Raw genomic sequence first — 15,545 nt, forward strand, 5'->3', positions numbered from 1 at the left:
AGCAGCTGCATATGGAAGAGTAGGGAATCAAACCTGATTCTCCCAGATTAGAGTCCAGGCTCATAGCCACTATACCAAGCTGATCAACAGTGTCAGAAACTATGTTTGTCTCAGTCAAAAGTGGCTATTAAGATGGCCTGTCTCATTTTATAGAGGACCTTGGGAATTAGTGGGGTGGGGAGGGAGCACATGTATCAGGTCTCCCATCCCCTGGATCTGAAAAGCCTCTCCCAGGGAGTTCAGGCTCCATGCACCATTGGAACAAAAGAATTTGCATTTTTTTTGCCTGGTAGCAAATAAGTCTATTGTTGAAACACTGGAACACTGTGGCAAGAAAAACCCTGTTGAGGAAGTAAGGAACTAGGGGGTACCGCTGAGGAAGTCCACTAATCGGTTGTTGGTTCCAGCTATGTGAACAGCATGGACAACGGCATTATTACAAATCAACAATTCCTAGATTTGTATAGAAAGGTGGCAGAGCATAAGTGAGGAGATGCCATTTTGGTTGCTTATGTAGAATACAGACATGAAATTGTCTGGCTATTTGAATGTTTTCACCCAAGATGTGAATGTTCAGCACTAACAGTCTTTTGGATGCAGCCTTGAGTTCTAGCACATTGACCAACACTTGCCTGATGTAGGAACCCCAAGGAGGCATCTGTGGTGAGTGAGATTTCTGGTAGAGTGGAGTGGAATGGAATCTCTATGAGGCGGCTGACACCTAGAGTCTACCAATGGAGGGAACATACTACCTGTCTTGGGATGTGTACCTCTTTGATTGATGGTGACAAAGGGGGTTGACATTCCTGACAAACCATAACTTTATTATGTTAATTGATTATTCATAATAAATAATAAAAAATACACTTCAGGAGTGTATAGTATACATGTACTTGCATAGAGTACCACCAGTGGAGTGCAAGTCATTAATACTGGTAGCTTTTGGATTAGTATGCCTATCTAAAACTGTAATTTCAGGCAATGGAGCATGTTCAGTCTGATTGCTGGTACCCCTTCTGGTAGCCGAAAAGCTCTGACTCTAGTGGAATCTAATGCAGTGTCTATGAATGACACCTTTGCATGGATTCCAACTTTCTTTGGATTGACCATTAGGTGGGAAGCTCTATCATGCCTTGGCCTTAGGAGAAAACCAGCAACAAATAGAGCAGTGTGAGGCATCATGCACTTCCCTGAGGCATGAAAAGCACTGAGACATGAAAAGCACTGCTTACCATTGTCTGTGGTGGGATTTTTGACCTATGGGACCCACATTTTTTGAGGAGTGTTTCTTGTGCCATTTTCCGAGCACTGGCTCTCTGGAGACAGGGTTGAAGGTTAAACTGTTGGCAGTTTGTGCTGATTGGTAAGAGACGCGATGCTTCTACTAATAAACCTCTCTCAGAAGTGGCAGAGAGAACTGAAAGAAGGGTGCTTTGCCTTTCTTATTATACTGGAAAAGAGGGAAACAGCATGGGGAAAGGAAACAAAATGTCCTCAGGTATTTTGGAGCCTCATAAACCTATCTGTGGCCCTGACCTGGATAGTTTAGGCAAGCCTGATCTCATCAGATATCAGAAGCTAAGCAAGGTCGACCCTGGCAACTACTTGGATAGGAGACATCCAAGGAATACCAGGGCTGGAATGCAGAGATATGCAATAAGAAGCCACCCCGCTGAACATTCTTGCCTCTCAGCCCTACTACAGGTTGCCAAAAGTCAGCCATGACTTCCAACCGCACACAAGTACACAAACAAACACAAAATGCTTAACAAGAACCCCATCCCCAAGTCCCTATCTACAGAAGGTCTGAGCAATGCCTATGTGGGACTGCAAACAGACCACAACAATGAACTAAGGATTCACATTTGTAATCAATTTAAAAAACAGTTTTGAAATTGGGGAAAGGAGAGGAATTGTAAAATTCACTGAACTTGCATGTGTTGCATAACAGGAGTTCTGCTGCACAACAGGAGGTCCACAGGTCCAGCAGAAGGCAATGGTATGGATCACCATGGAGTTACTTTGATTTAACAAAGCCATAGCAGCTACACTGAAAACTATGAACCAAGCTGAGCAATTACTGGACTACCATCTGCCCAGATTCTCAAAAAGAACTAGTTCTAGCGCCTCCTAGACTGACAAGTGAGATTTTGAGTGTTTCAAATTATGGTTCCACCAAGAGCCAACCTAGATATTATGAGTGACACCAATCAGGACATGAATGCCTGATCCAAATTGTAGTCATACAAACCGGGAAATCATATGAATTGGGAAACTCTGGAGTGCTGCAAGAGAGGAAGTATCCCTCCATGCCATTTTCCCCCAAAGGTCACGGATAGGGGGACTGTTTGCCTTTTTCTCTAGCTCCATATGGCTGGCTAGGAAATGTGAAGCCAAAGGAAGTAGCAAACAGCACTCCATGAGGCCACTTCCAAAAACAGCATGAGTTGGAACTAAGAAGGGCCTCCTTCCCCCTCACAATGCTCCAAAGCAATGGAGCTCTTTTAAGGTAAGTTTCCCAGCTGTTCCAGCTTACAATTTTGAAGCATTACACACAGTAAAATTTGTTTAATCTGAGACCACAAAAGAGGAACACAAAAGAGCGTGAATAGGGTAATCAACTCTACAATAACTCTACAGTACCTCCTCCAAGTGTCAAGTCTTTGAAAAGCTTATTTTGAACATTGCAACTATTTCCAAATGAACATCTCCTCAAAACACCCCCAGCAGCATAATTTATAGAAGTCTTTAGTCACCCACTTTGTACCCCTTGCTCATTCAGATCTCCGAACTCATCACAACCTCCTTCAAATGCTACCCCACAATAATCAAAAGTTGTGTTTAACAGAACCTTCGTGATCTAGCACCTCTGTGATATAGCAAAGTAGTTAACTTCAACCAATAAACACCAGAAGTTTCAATCAGTCTTTCACAATAAATCATACTGCCTGCATGATATGATCCAATTACTCAGAAATTCAGGTGGGCAGCCGTGTTGGACTGCAGCAACAGAACTCAGCTGGAGTCCAGCAGCACCTTTAAGATCAACAAAGTTCTATTCAGAATGTAAGTTTTCGTCAGACAATGAAATGGAGTTAAGTTCACTATTTTGCCATTGGATTCTAACTTTGTACTACTTTGCATGCTTAACCATTGCCCACCAGCTATATGTAGCACTGCTCACTGTGCCCATTTCATTACATAACGAAGTGTGCATGCACATGAAAGCTTACATTCTGAATAAAACTTTGCTGGCCTTAAAGATGCTCCTGGACTCCAACTTATTCAGTTATAAGCAGAAAGCCAATTGTATGTGACTCCTGTAATCATCATAGTATCAACTTGTTTAGTCAACAACAAGCCAACTAACTGTGTTGGGAACAATTATCCAAAAATCAGTAGAAAAAGAATCTGTTAAAACATTTCTACTCCATCTATTCCTCTACAAAGGACTCTCAAGATGACCAAAGGTGATCAGCACACACACATCAACATAATGAATCAACACAAATTAAAAAAAGACGGAAAATCTCAACCAAGAGCCACTCTAAAAACCCAAAAAGCATGCCACTACAGTGCAACCTTCATTTCGTTTTGGAAGGAGAACACTGAGCATGTGAGTTGGAACACTAACTGCCAGGAGTTCAAGTTCAGGCTAAGATAATCTTATTCCACCATACCTGAAGGGATGAAACACAGAAGACATCAGAAGACAGATGGGGCTTTGGAACTCCAGTGTAAAGCATGTTGGGGGGGGGGGGACAGGAAAAAATCATACAGGGAATAGTGAGGGCTGGAGAGTACAGTTAGCCACTGTTTGTGTTAGTGTGCAGTGAGTAAAAGGACTCTCCCTGTAGCTTTCCAGGGGAGATGTTTCAATAATCTATGGCTTGTTAACAGTAACCTACAGCCAAACTAGACTTAACAAGTGACACAAGTTGGGACAAGGGTGCCAGACCCAATTCTTGATCACACATAACTAGTTGTATGAAGTACTCACTTAAAAAGTACTCTCTTGGGCTCCAGAATGCTAGGGGGGAGGGGGTTTCCAACTTCCGTACTATGGTGTTTTTGCCAGCATCCAAATTACTGACCTGTTTTGCCATGCATTTGGATGCACTACTGACCTTCAACCAGTGGTCCAGAACTCAAGAGTGAAATACCCCTTGATTTCTAGTGGACCACAGGTCTAAAATAACTTTTTAACATTCAAGATTATTTTATGTTAACCTTCAAGAAGGAGAAAGCAAACAGGGAAAGTATATGAAAGAGAGGGAGAGAACATGTAACAAAAAAATTAAGTTGGTCTCACATTACTAGTTTGAGTCCAATATAGATTTGGGTTTAAAGAAATGTTTTCATCATGCTTTCCCCAAGTTTCTCAAGAAATCAAGGTAGACCAGAAGAAATATTATGAAAGCTCCTCTGCTACTGTGCAATGTGTATTTAGGCACATTAAAGCACACCATTGGTCCATCTAGTTCAGTGCTGTCTGCTCTAGCTGGCAACAATTTCTATGTTCTCAGAAAGAAGTTTTTGAAACAAAGATCCTTCAACTAGAGATGCCAGGGATTTGTTTGGGACTTTCTGCAAGCAAAGCTAGTGCTCTATCAGATTTCCTACCCCAATTTTTACAGAATATTTGGCTGGAAAAAAACTGCTAACAAAACTTTATTGTTAATACTAGCTTATTATTCCTTGTACTATTTTCCAGGGAAAGACTGTCTTTTGTTGTAAAACAATGAATTACAGAAAAGAAAAAAAAACAAAATAGCTTTCTGTCTTGTCTTGTTATTAAAGACAATGGAATTCATTTAGCCTCAAACTTGAACATTTCTAATTTTCTCCATTCTATACATAATCAATAGTTTCCCATCTATGCCCAGTTTCAATTAACAGGTTGCTATTAGTTCAATTAACAAAAGTTCAATCATTTCAAAAGTATAAAACCATTCCTCCCCCATTTCTGAATTCTAAGAGCAATTTTCAAATGTTCTGCTTGCTGTGGGCATTGCTTGTCATTAAAGCTTGCAAACAAGGTTGCCAAGCACCCACAGGGTGCAGGAAATTTTCTACCTAAGCTCCTATTGCTTGCCACTGCTTCAGCAGGAGAAAAATAAAGAAACCACTGTCTACAGAACAGCATAACATCATTTCTAGGGCAAACCTCAAATAAACATAATGTCTTTTTGGGAATTAGTAGAAATTAGAGTTCCTGGTTTGGGAATTAGTAGAAAGTAGAGTTCCTGGTGATTCCTAGACGGCCATGACATCACTACTGTCTTTTCCTAGAAGCAAGGTAACGACACCCCCTCCAAGTTGCACTGATTGCCAGCAGCTGCCAGATAACCCTATGCATAAGATAAAGTCATTCCCCTCTTTTTAAAAGCCATTCTTTTTTATGAGTCATTGAGGCTATTGAGGATATTAAAAGTTCGATGTTTTCTAGTCACTCATGTACATCCTGAAGCAGACATTTACTTTAGATATGCACTGCTTTAGTCAAGTCTCTTATTAATTCCAAAATAATTCTATAAATAGCGCCTAGGAATACTGTTGACTAGATAGAAATGAAAGCAATTACATGAAGGCAGAACACACGGGATTCCAACATTATCTTAAGGAGCACTTGCATCTGTTTTCGGACACTTGATCACTGTTTTCAGGCACATGATTTCTTTTTTATTCTGCTGCTACAGACTATCAAGGTTACCCATAGGAAATTATCTATGTGACAGCAGTTACACTGTTAATACCAAGGTTGTATTACTAGAAACACAACAGCCTTTCTTTAAATGAACTATTATTTACATGATTAGGAATTGCCAGGCATATCTTATATCTATCATTTTTATTTACTTGAATTCTGTTCACAAACATGACCATAACGAAGTTTCAAAGCAAGATGGATCCATGTCCTGAGATGTTTATAATCTAAATGCTGATAATGGTGAAGACCAAGAGAGAAAGGAAGTAAGGGTGTGAGACCAGGTAAGTTTGGAGGAAAGGCAAGGAGCAAAATGAATTTACATAAGCCAAACATGAGGAGAACTGGCTTCCCTCTCCACACCACAGATTTTAAATTGAAGATTGAATAAATTATATACACGTTACCTTGTCAAGTATGTTTCCAAGTCTGTATTAGCCAAGGTATGGCATAGGGACATTCGTTAGGAAGGCTAAAAGGTGGGGAGTTTAATCCCTCCTGTGCTTGAGAATTCTCTTTTAAAATGCCCCCCACCCTAGGATTTCTCCTTAGCTCTGCTGAGTTCAGAGCTCAGCTGAGCGAAAACAGCCTGGGGAAATTAATTATAGTATTTGGTCTCCCTCTCCCAAAATGCTAGATTCAGAACAGGAAGTAGTTCTTTACACAAAGAGTGATTAAAATGTGGAATTTGCTGCCTGAGGATTTAGTGATGGCCACAGGAATAACCAGCTTTAAAAGGGGATTAGATAGATTCATGGAGGATAGAACTATCAGTGGCCATTAGCCATGATGACTGTGAGGAACCTCCTCTGAATCCCAAAGTTCAGAGGCAACATCAGGGGACAGCCTTGGCCTCTATGTCCTGTTTTGTACCCTGTGTGAGACAGGATACTGGACTGGATGGACCACTGGCCTGATTCAGCAAGGCTCTTCTTACATTAGCTTTTATTCCTCGCCCAGCTACACATCTCCATCTTTCATTAAGAATTTATACATCCCCAAATAGCCATTTCTGACACTGAAGCTTCAGCTACGCACTTTGAGTTTGGTTTTAATGTTGTTTACACTCCATAAGGCAAAGTGAGGAAGTACACTGACACAGTACTCAACTGGCCATCATTTCCTCAGTCTGTATCATTTTCCATGATTGAAAGATGCAGTTTTGCTTGCAACTGCTTATGCCCCATCAGAAGGTTTCCAGCTTCTGCTTGTGGCAAGTGATACAGAAAAATCCCTGTGTCACAGAAATGTGGGGAGTGAGCAGATAAGCACTGATGTGAACAGTTGTGTAAGCAGTCTCTTATGATGAGGTTTACTACATATTTAAGCACTGCAGACCAAAAAGCACCATAACCAACATACAAAGGCTGGGCGGGGCCATAGCTCAAAAGCAGAGTTCCTGTTCTGCATTGTCGGAAGTTCAGTGCTCAGCATTCACTGTGAAAAGGAGTGGTTAGCACATGATGCAAAGCGCCTCTACTTGTGACTCTGAAGAGTCACTGCCAACCAGAATACACAATAATGACTCTGATGGACCAATGATCATGTGTGCAATGTCATGTGAAAATACAGACTATACTGCATCCAAAATGCAGACTGGGCTGTCCAGGTCTAGAATCCTTCTTAGGAAGACATCTTTATAAACAAAAGTGGGGGTGGGGACTGCTTACCAGAAGTGAACGCTGAAAATAAACTTCGAGGCCCATTTTGTCCTGCAGGTCCTGTGGGAGAGAAAAACTTAAGTCAGTGGTTTACATCTAATATTCAGTCGTTCATATCTATTTTTTAAAAAAAATTACACATGGACATACAAACAAGGCGAAGAAAAGATGCTTCAGCAGGGGGCAACTGCCAGCAGCAAGAGCGAGTGCATTTCACCTTTTCCCCACCTGTTTCTTTCCTACAAATCTTCCTCAACCTCTTCCTGTTCTCTTTAGGGTTCTAAACACATAATAAGGAAAACCCATGAACAAAATTCCGTGAGAGAAGAAAAACAAAAACGGGAGGGGGGAAGAATTTAGAACTAAGAACAGAAGACAGAGAAAGGATTCAGCATCTCCCTTAGTTCAGTAAATATCTGCATATGTCTCACTCTGAGCAATTTTTCCTACACTAAAAAGGGTTCTCAGGCCAACATCATGCATGTAACACACAACAGTCTGCCATCTACCTTCAGGTTTAATACCAACCTAAAATATAATAAATGCATGCAAAACATTCCCTGTTATTTTGCTGGTATGTTTTTTCTCACTGAGAAGTGACCTAACTTAGCTGCCTGAATGCTTTCAGGAACGCAGTTCCAGCTGGCTTTGCATCACGGGGTATGGCTTAATATGCAAATGAGTTCCTGCTGGGCTTTTTGTTAAAAAAAACACCCTGGTGGTCTCCATTACCAAACACTAAGGAGAGCTGACCCTACTTCACTTCTGAGACCTGATGAGATTGGGCTAGCCTGGGCCAACCAGGTGAAGGCATACTATACAGTAGCTTAATGTAATTTCTTCTGAGATTGAAAACAAAATGTTCAGAAACTCTTGCTTCATATATATAGAATACAGTTTTCACACCAGTGACAAAATTGAAATCATTTCAGAGATATTTTATTCCATACATATATCCATCAACAGTCTTTTCCAGATAAGCATTCTAAATAGTGGTCATAATGAGTGTACTCCTAAATTAAGCAAATTTAAATCCTAATGAAATTAACAAAAGCCAGATGTACAGTTAAACATACACATCATCATTTAAATGGCTCTACACTGCCAATATTTAAGAGTACAAGCCTAATCACGTTTTCTAGTTTAGATTTTGGCCTACACTGAGAGCACAAAAGGCAGTTAACATGCTGAGTTTTCTCAAAGATCATTAGTTTTCTCAACGATCATTAGTTTATCATCAAGTAATACTCTACCTGATTGTTGACTGCCTTTTGAATCACTGGTTTTCCTTCCTGGAAGAAGTGTTCCTGCCGATTTTGGCACACAGGGGCTCACCACACCAAACTTTCTTTTTGTTCCTAAATAAAGTACACAGACACCCCCCAAAAAAATTCAATTAGCTTTGGATTTAAGTATTTAACACATATCCACACATATAAGACAGCTTGCCAGAACATACTATTGCAAACATCCCCCAAACCCCACACCAAGGTCTAACTAGACATTGCAAAAAAGATAACAGTGTTGCTGTTCATCAAATGGTCTTATGTGCAAGGAAGCATGGGGCTGTGCATCTTCAGAGATGGAGAATCCAAAGCTTTCTAGAAAATTGGAAGCTCTAAGAGTGCTTTCCCCCTCCACTCTGCCTTGTGCCAACATTTTCCCACCCAAACAGGCATGCGATTGAGACAGGAAGCTTGCTCTTCCCTTAGTCCTCCCTTGGCTCCTATCCAGAAGTTGCCATGGGTTGAAATGGTTTATATATGTTTACTCAGTACCAAAGAAAAGATCCATTAAGGGACCAGGAAAGTAAAGGGTGGATATAAATGGAATAAAGCTTTCAAAAGTCTCCAGGATTGAGGAACACAGTGGGTCCTTCTACATTGACATTGAAAGCCAAGGTAGTTGTCATATTTTAGAGAAAAGACCAACAGACTACTATCTTTGAAAGCTAACAAATATTCAGAAATCTGTGGCTGGGGCAAATATCAGGATAGACTCCACTGCAGGTTGACCAATCAGGAAACCTTTGCCATTTGGTTAAGATTTACTTGTGGCAGTTTACAGGCTGCCTTTGAACATTCTTATTTTATGGGCTGAGATAAGAACCTTAGCGACTATCTGTCCACTGACCTAGTGGTGTACCAGCCACACTATGAAGTGTGGTGACTTGAACTGTAATGGAGGAGGTGACCTATGTGAAGCAGGTCCTCCATCAGATGTCTAATGTGAACTCTCCCCCACCAAGAAATCCCAGAGGACTGAAAATAATACTCTTGTAGGACTATGACAATATAATATTGAAACCTCTGCTTTTAGAATCATAGAGTTGGAAGGGACCTCTAGGGTCATCTAGTCCAACCCCCTGCACAATGCAGTAAACTCACAAACACTTCTCCCTAAATTCACAAGATCTTCATTGCTGTCAGATGGCCATCTAGCCTTTGTTTAAAAACCTCCAAGGAAGGAGAGCCCCACCACCTCCCAAGGAAGCCTGTTCCACTGAGGAATCGCTCTAATGGTCAGGAAGTTCTTCTTAGTGTTGAGCCGGAAACTCTTTTGATTTAATTTCAACCCATTGGTTCTGGTCCGATCTTCTGGGGCCACAGAAAACAATTCCACACCATCCTCTATATGACAGCCCTTCAAGTACTTGAAGATGGGGATCATATCACCTCTCAGCTGCCTCCTCTCCAGGCTAAATATCCCCAGCTCCTTCAACCTTTCCTCATAGGACTTGGTCTCCAGACCCCTCACCATCTTCGTCGCCCTTCTCTGGATCTGTTCCAGCTTGTCTATATCCTTCTTAAAATGTGGTGCTCAAAACTGAACACAATACTCCAGATGAGGTCTTACCAGAGCAGAGTAAAGCAATACCATCACATCACATGATCTGGACACTATACTTCTGTTGATACAGCCCAAAATTGCATTTGCCTTTTTTAGCCACCGCATCACACTGTTGACTCACATTCAGCATATTATCCACTAAGACCCCCTAGATCCTTTTTGCACATACTGCTGCTAAGACAAGTCTCCCCCATCCTATAACCATGCATTGGATTTTTCCTACCTAATGCAGAACTTTACATTTATCCCTGTTAAAATTAATTTTACTGATTTTAGCCCAGTTCTCCAGCCTGTCATGGTCATCCTGTATCCTGTTTCTGTCTTCTTCTGTGTTTGCAACCTCTCCCAATTTAGTATCATCTGCAAATTTAATAAGCATTCCCTCTATTCCTTCATCCAAATCATTGATAAAGATGTTGAACAAAACAGGTCCCAGGACAGATCCTTGAGGCACTCCACTTGTCACTCCTCTCCAAGAGGATGAGGAACCATTCACAAGCACTCTTTAGGTGCAATCTGTCAACCAGTTACGGATCCACCTAATGGTAACAGGATCCAAACCACATTTTACCAACTTGTCAACAAGGATAGTATGTGGAACTTTATCAAAAGCTTTACTGAAATCAAGATAAGTGATGTCTACAGCATTCCCCTGATCAAGCAAGGTAGTCACTTTCTCAAAAAAAGAGATCAGGTTAGTCTGACACGATTTGTTCTTGAGAAAACCATGCTGGCTCTTAGTAATCACATCCATTCTTTCTAAATGTTCCAGGACCGACTGTTTGAAAAACTTTTCCAGGTATAGACGTCAAGCTGACAGGTCGGTAGTTACCCGGATCGTCTTTTTCCCCCTTCTTGAAGATGGGGACAACATTCGCCCGCCTCCAATCTTCTCCAAGAATTCTCAAAAATAATAGCCAGAGGCTCAGAAATTACATCCGCAAGCTCTTTTAGAACCCTTGGATGCAATTCATCTGGCCCTGAGGACTTAGTTTCATTTAAAGAAACTAGGTGTTTATGCACTACCCCTATGCTGATCCTAGGTTGGAACTTCATACCCTCCTTATATGTTCTGTTTTTGCCATGTTGAGCACCGTTTCCCTCAGAAGAGAAGACTGAGGAAAAGTAGGAATTGAGCAGTTCCATCCTCTCTTCATTACCTGTTACAATTTCACTTTCTTGCCCTTGCAATGGGCCTACCATGTCCTTGCTCTTTTTCTTACTCTGAACATAAGAAAAGAACCCTTTTTTGTTGTTTTTAGCATCTTTGGCCAGCCTAAGCTCATAATGAGCTTTACGTTTCCTAACTTTTTCGCTACAAGCACTGGTGATTTGTTTATATTCATCCTTGGTTATAAGGTCCTCCTTCCAATTCCTAAAGGAGTCTTTTTTATTTCTCAAGTCTTTAGAGAGCTGTCCATGGAGCCACTTCGGCTTCTTTAGGCTTTTTCCATTTTTTCTTCTCATAGGAATCGTCTGTGATTGCGCTTTCAGTATTTCGCTTTTAAGAAACTCCCACCCCTCCTGAACCCCCTTCCTCCTAAGTATTTCTGACCATGGGATTTTACCCAGCATAGTTCTAAGTTTATCGAAGTTTGCCTTTCTGAAGTCCAACCTATAAGTCTGACTACGTATAGCCTTTCCCTTCCCTAAGACTGTAAATTCCAAAATCAGATGGTCACTACTGCCCAGGGTCCCCACTATTTCTACTTCTTCAATCAATTCTTCCTTGTTGATGAGAATCAAATCCAAGATAGCAGATCCCTTTGTTTCCTTCTTCACGTTCTGGAAAAGGAAGTTGTCAGCAAGACAAGTCAGGAATCTATTTGACTTTTCATTTTTAGCAGAGTTGAACTTCCAACAGATGTCTGGGTAATTGAAATCTTCCATGATCACTGTATCCCTTCTCTTGGAGAACTTTGCAATCTGCTGTAGAAGTATCTTATCCAAGTCCTCTGCCTGACTTGGTGGTCTATAGCAGACCACCACAATAATACCACTGTTATTTCTTACTTCTTTTATTTTTACCCAGAGACTCTCAACTGAGCCGCTATGCTCAGATTCACGTATTTCCTCACAAGTATATACCTCCATCACATATACTGCTACGCCTCCGCCCTTTTCTCATTTGCCTGCTCCTTTTAAATACGTTGTACCCCTGAATCCTAATATTCCAGTTGTGAGTGTCATCCCACCAAGTTTCAGTAAGGCCTATTATGCCATAGTCTCCTTCCTTTATTAGGACTTCCAGCTCCTCCTGTTTATTTCCCATACTCTGTGCATTAGTGTAGACGCATTGGAATCCACGTTTTATGCATCCTGAGGGTTTGGTTTCCATACAATTTTAGTTGGGCAATCACCCTGGATGGTATAGTAAAGGGGGGGGGGAGCATGAAAAGGCCCCCCTGCCATCAGAGCTGAAAATCATCCTTAATAGAAACCCTGTTGGATGATGCCCTTGAGCAAAACAGAGGACATATGGCATTTTTCCCAAAGTAAACAGGTCAACAGAAAGGTGGCCCTGCTCATGAAAAAACAGTAGCAATCTTCAAGAGATCATTTGTGGTCTGCCGTCACTTCCCTGCTTAGGACATCCGCTGTGATGTTACTTTGGCCAGCAATATGAACAGCCTGAAGGGAGATGTTTCTTTGAATGGCTATTCCCAAATGCTGCTGACTTCAATGCACAGGACTAGCAAACCTGTTCTTTCCTGTTTGTTTAGGTAGAATTTCACCACTGTGTTGTCCTTAGCCAATAAAACCTGCTTTCCGATAAGGAGAGCTGCAAAGAGGCAAGAGTATACTTAATCACCCCAATTTCTAAAATTTTAATACGCAGTACAGACTCTCTGTGCCTCTCCCTCTCTGACCATCAGCTCTTAACGTGGAAGGAACTCCTTAGGAAGGCATCAAAAATACCTCCACATTATCTGCAGTCTTCTAGGAGCTGGGATCCTGGTCCCCCTGGCTCTGCTGTGACAAACCTAAAGAAAGACCTAGGGACTGACAGTCTAAGCTATTGGGTGTCAGAACTAATCCTGAATTTACAAATAAACCAGTTTTGTACTGGCTTCATATACTGTTGTAGAGGCCATCAACTCCATGTTGTAGAGGGTGAAGCTCAGGGTTGAGACAGAGACTTACGACATCAAGGGGAAGGTGATGAATGGCATTGAGGAGAAGCTGAATATGCTTTGTCTTTTTCTTTACCTTCTTAGGTGGTGGTGCAAACACCACATCCTTGGAGCCAAACTACCCTCTGAGGTTGTTTGAGTTTGGTTCTGACATAGAGGTGGAGGCCACAGATACTAACAATGGCGTACAGGCCCTTTTTTCTGGCTGAGCGTTTTTTAGATTGGAGACCAGAAACTCCCAGTGCTTTTCCCCTTAATGCGGCTATCAGACAAGCAGCACGTTTGTGATGAACCTTTAGGGTAACTGGTAGCAAAACTGACAGGCCATGGCATTGTGAGCCTCCCCAAAACAGAACAGATAGGAATCACGCTCATTGATTGGAGCCATTGAAGTCCCACACTCTTTACATTTTTTATAGGGCACCATAATCTGACTTTTTACCAAAAGCTCTCCTACAAAAAATCCTGAGGAGAAATGCCTGATGAGAAAGCTCAGAAACTATTCTCTCACCAAAGTGGTGAGGAGAAGACTGAGAGAAAGCATTCACCCCACTCCTGTCACAAGTTGGTTTTGAGCGGAAAAACACTGGTACAAGACAGAGGGTAGGGGGGCAGTTTTCCCAGTGCTTTGAATCTTCTAGAAAGCTTTGGGTTCTTCATCTCTTTGGTTGGCCTGCAGCTGTACAGTCCCATGTGCACACAGAAGCTATGAAGATGAAACTGAGTTGCTGCCACACTGTCTCTCTTCCCACTGCCCTCCTTGTAACAGGCTAACCAAACAGCATATGAAATGATAACATTGCTATGCATCCTCCTGCTGCCAACAACAATGTGAACTGGGGACAGCTCAATGCACAGTGGTGCTACGTATCATGCACTGCATTCAACAAGACAACAATGCAGCAGTCTTCTTATATGATCTAGCTAGAGCTTTAGACATTACTGACACTTAAGCCACATCTACAATAAAAGGGAAGGCTGTTTATATGCTACTTCTGCCCCTTCACCTACGTGTGGAAAGGTTGGGCAAAGACGTTGCATTCTGGCATCAACCTAGGAATTCTAAGTACCCAACTTCTTCCTTGAAAAACAGTCTTTCAGTTATGGCAGACGAAGAATCAAGCTTTACACATGACTGCAGTAAAGGAAGTGTCTAAAATGGCTTGGCTCCTTTGTCAGAAGCTTGTGTCATGTGTAATCAGTTCTCTTCTTTAGCTGTATAGCAACTCCATATACTATAGCAACTTCCTTCCACTGGACCAGGAGCAACATTATAGCACACTTCCTGACTTAGAAAAATCACTTTGGCTGCATTAGGAATGTCTTACCTGGCCACCTGCAAAGGGAAGTTTAATAGTTTAAAGGTGCCAGGCTGCATATATTATTACCTCATTGTGATCACAACCTCCAACACATGATCAAAATGTCAACCGTTAAGGATTTTCGGAAAATGTAGGGATACCTCTCTCATGCCTGAACAAACGCTAAGCAAATCACTGTAAGAAGTCACATACCTTTGGGGGTGTTTTTCAGGGAATACACTCTTGGCCTGGGTACTGGCTTTATAGCCGAACCATTTTGACAAGCAGACTTGGAAGGCCACTCTCCATTCTTGATGATAATTGTAGCACTTGTAGCTGTCAATAACAAAGAAGAAACCACAGGATGTTTTTGTTCTCCTGGAACACAAATTCAATCCCAAGAGTTCACAACCAACCACTACATCTGCTAGTATGTTCTGGTTATGTGGATATGTTAAAATCCAGTACTTTTTGCATTCCTAAAATCCAGGGTTTATTTTTTACATAGACTGAATGCTAATTGCTGCTGGGGTTCAACCAGAAACCAAAGAGCCAGCCACTGATTGCCTGAAGCCTCTATACCAGGAATCATCAAGTGTGGTGCCTGTGGGCACCACGACACCCTTTGAAACCTTTCCTTTTAGCTGTGCAGAGTTTTAAAAACATTGCTTGCGTCACAACACAAGGATCTTCACTTTGTGACTCAAAGTAAGCTGCAACAGCCATTTTATGGCTGGCTCCACCTCCTGAGACAGCTCGTTTGCGGCTGTGACCACAAAGTTATGTCAGGCGCAAACAGGTTGGGCACCCCTGCCCTCTACCAATGTTGGTACAAGCTGTCTAAGAACTAGAGTTAGACAGCCCACTGCACTGTTTGGATTTACACCGTCCC

The 15,545-nt window shown here is 41.7% G+C and overlaps 1 protein-coding gene across 1 annotated transcript in view; it reads right to left on the reverse strand.

Annotated features, from left to right (window-relative positions):
* The window catches only part of MTUS1 (microtubule associated scaffold protein 1), a 149,888-nt gene that overhangs the window by 72,315 nt on the left and 62,028 nt on the right, over window positions 1-15,545 (reverse strand). Inside the window, exons 5-7 of the mRNA XM_060246416.1 lie at window positions 14,867-14,989; window positions 8,622-8,726; window positions 7,378-7,428 (exon numbers count right to left, since the gene is read on the reverse strand). Coding sequence (XP_060102399.1) covers window positions 7,378-7,428; window positions 8,622-8,726; window positions 14,867-14,989 — 279 coding nt within the window. The remainder of the gene's footprint in view (window positions 1-7,377; window positions 7,429-8,621; window positions 8,727-14,866; window positions 14,990-15,545) is intronic.

Source organism: Heteronotia binoei, chromosome 9 (genome assembly GCF_032191835.1).
Source record: "Heteronotia binoei isolate CCM8104 ecotype False Entrance Well chromosome 9, APGP_CSIRO_Hbin_v1, whole genome shotgun sequence".
Classification (NCBI taxonomy): domain Eukaryota; kingdom Metazoa; phylum Chordata; class Lepidosauria; order Squamata; family Gekkonidae; genus Heteronotia; species Heteronotia binoei.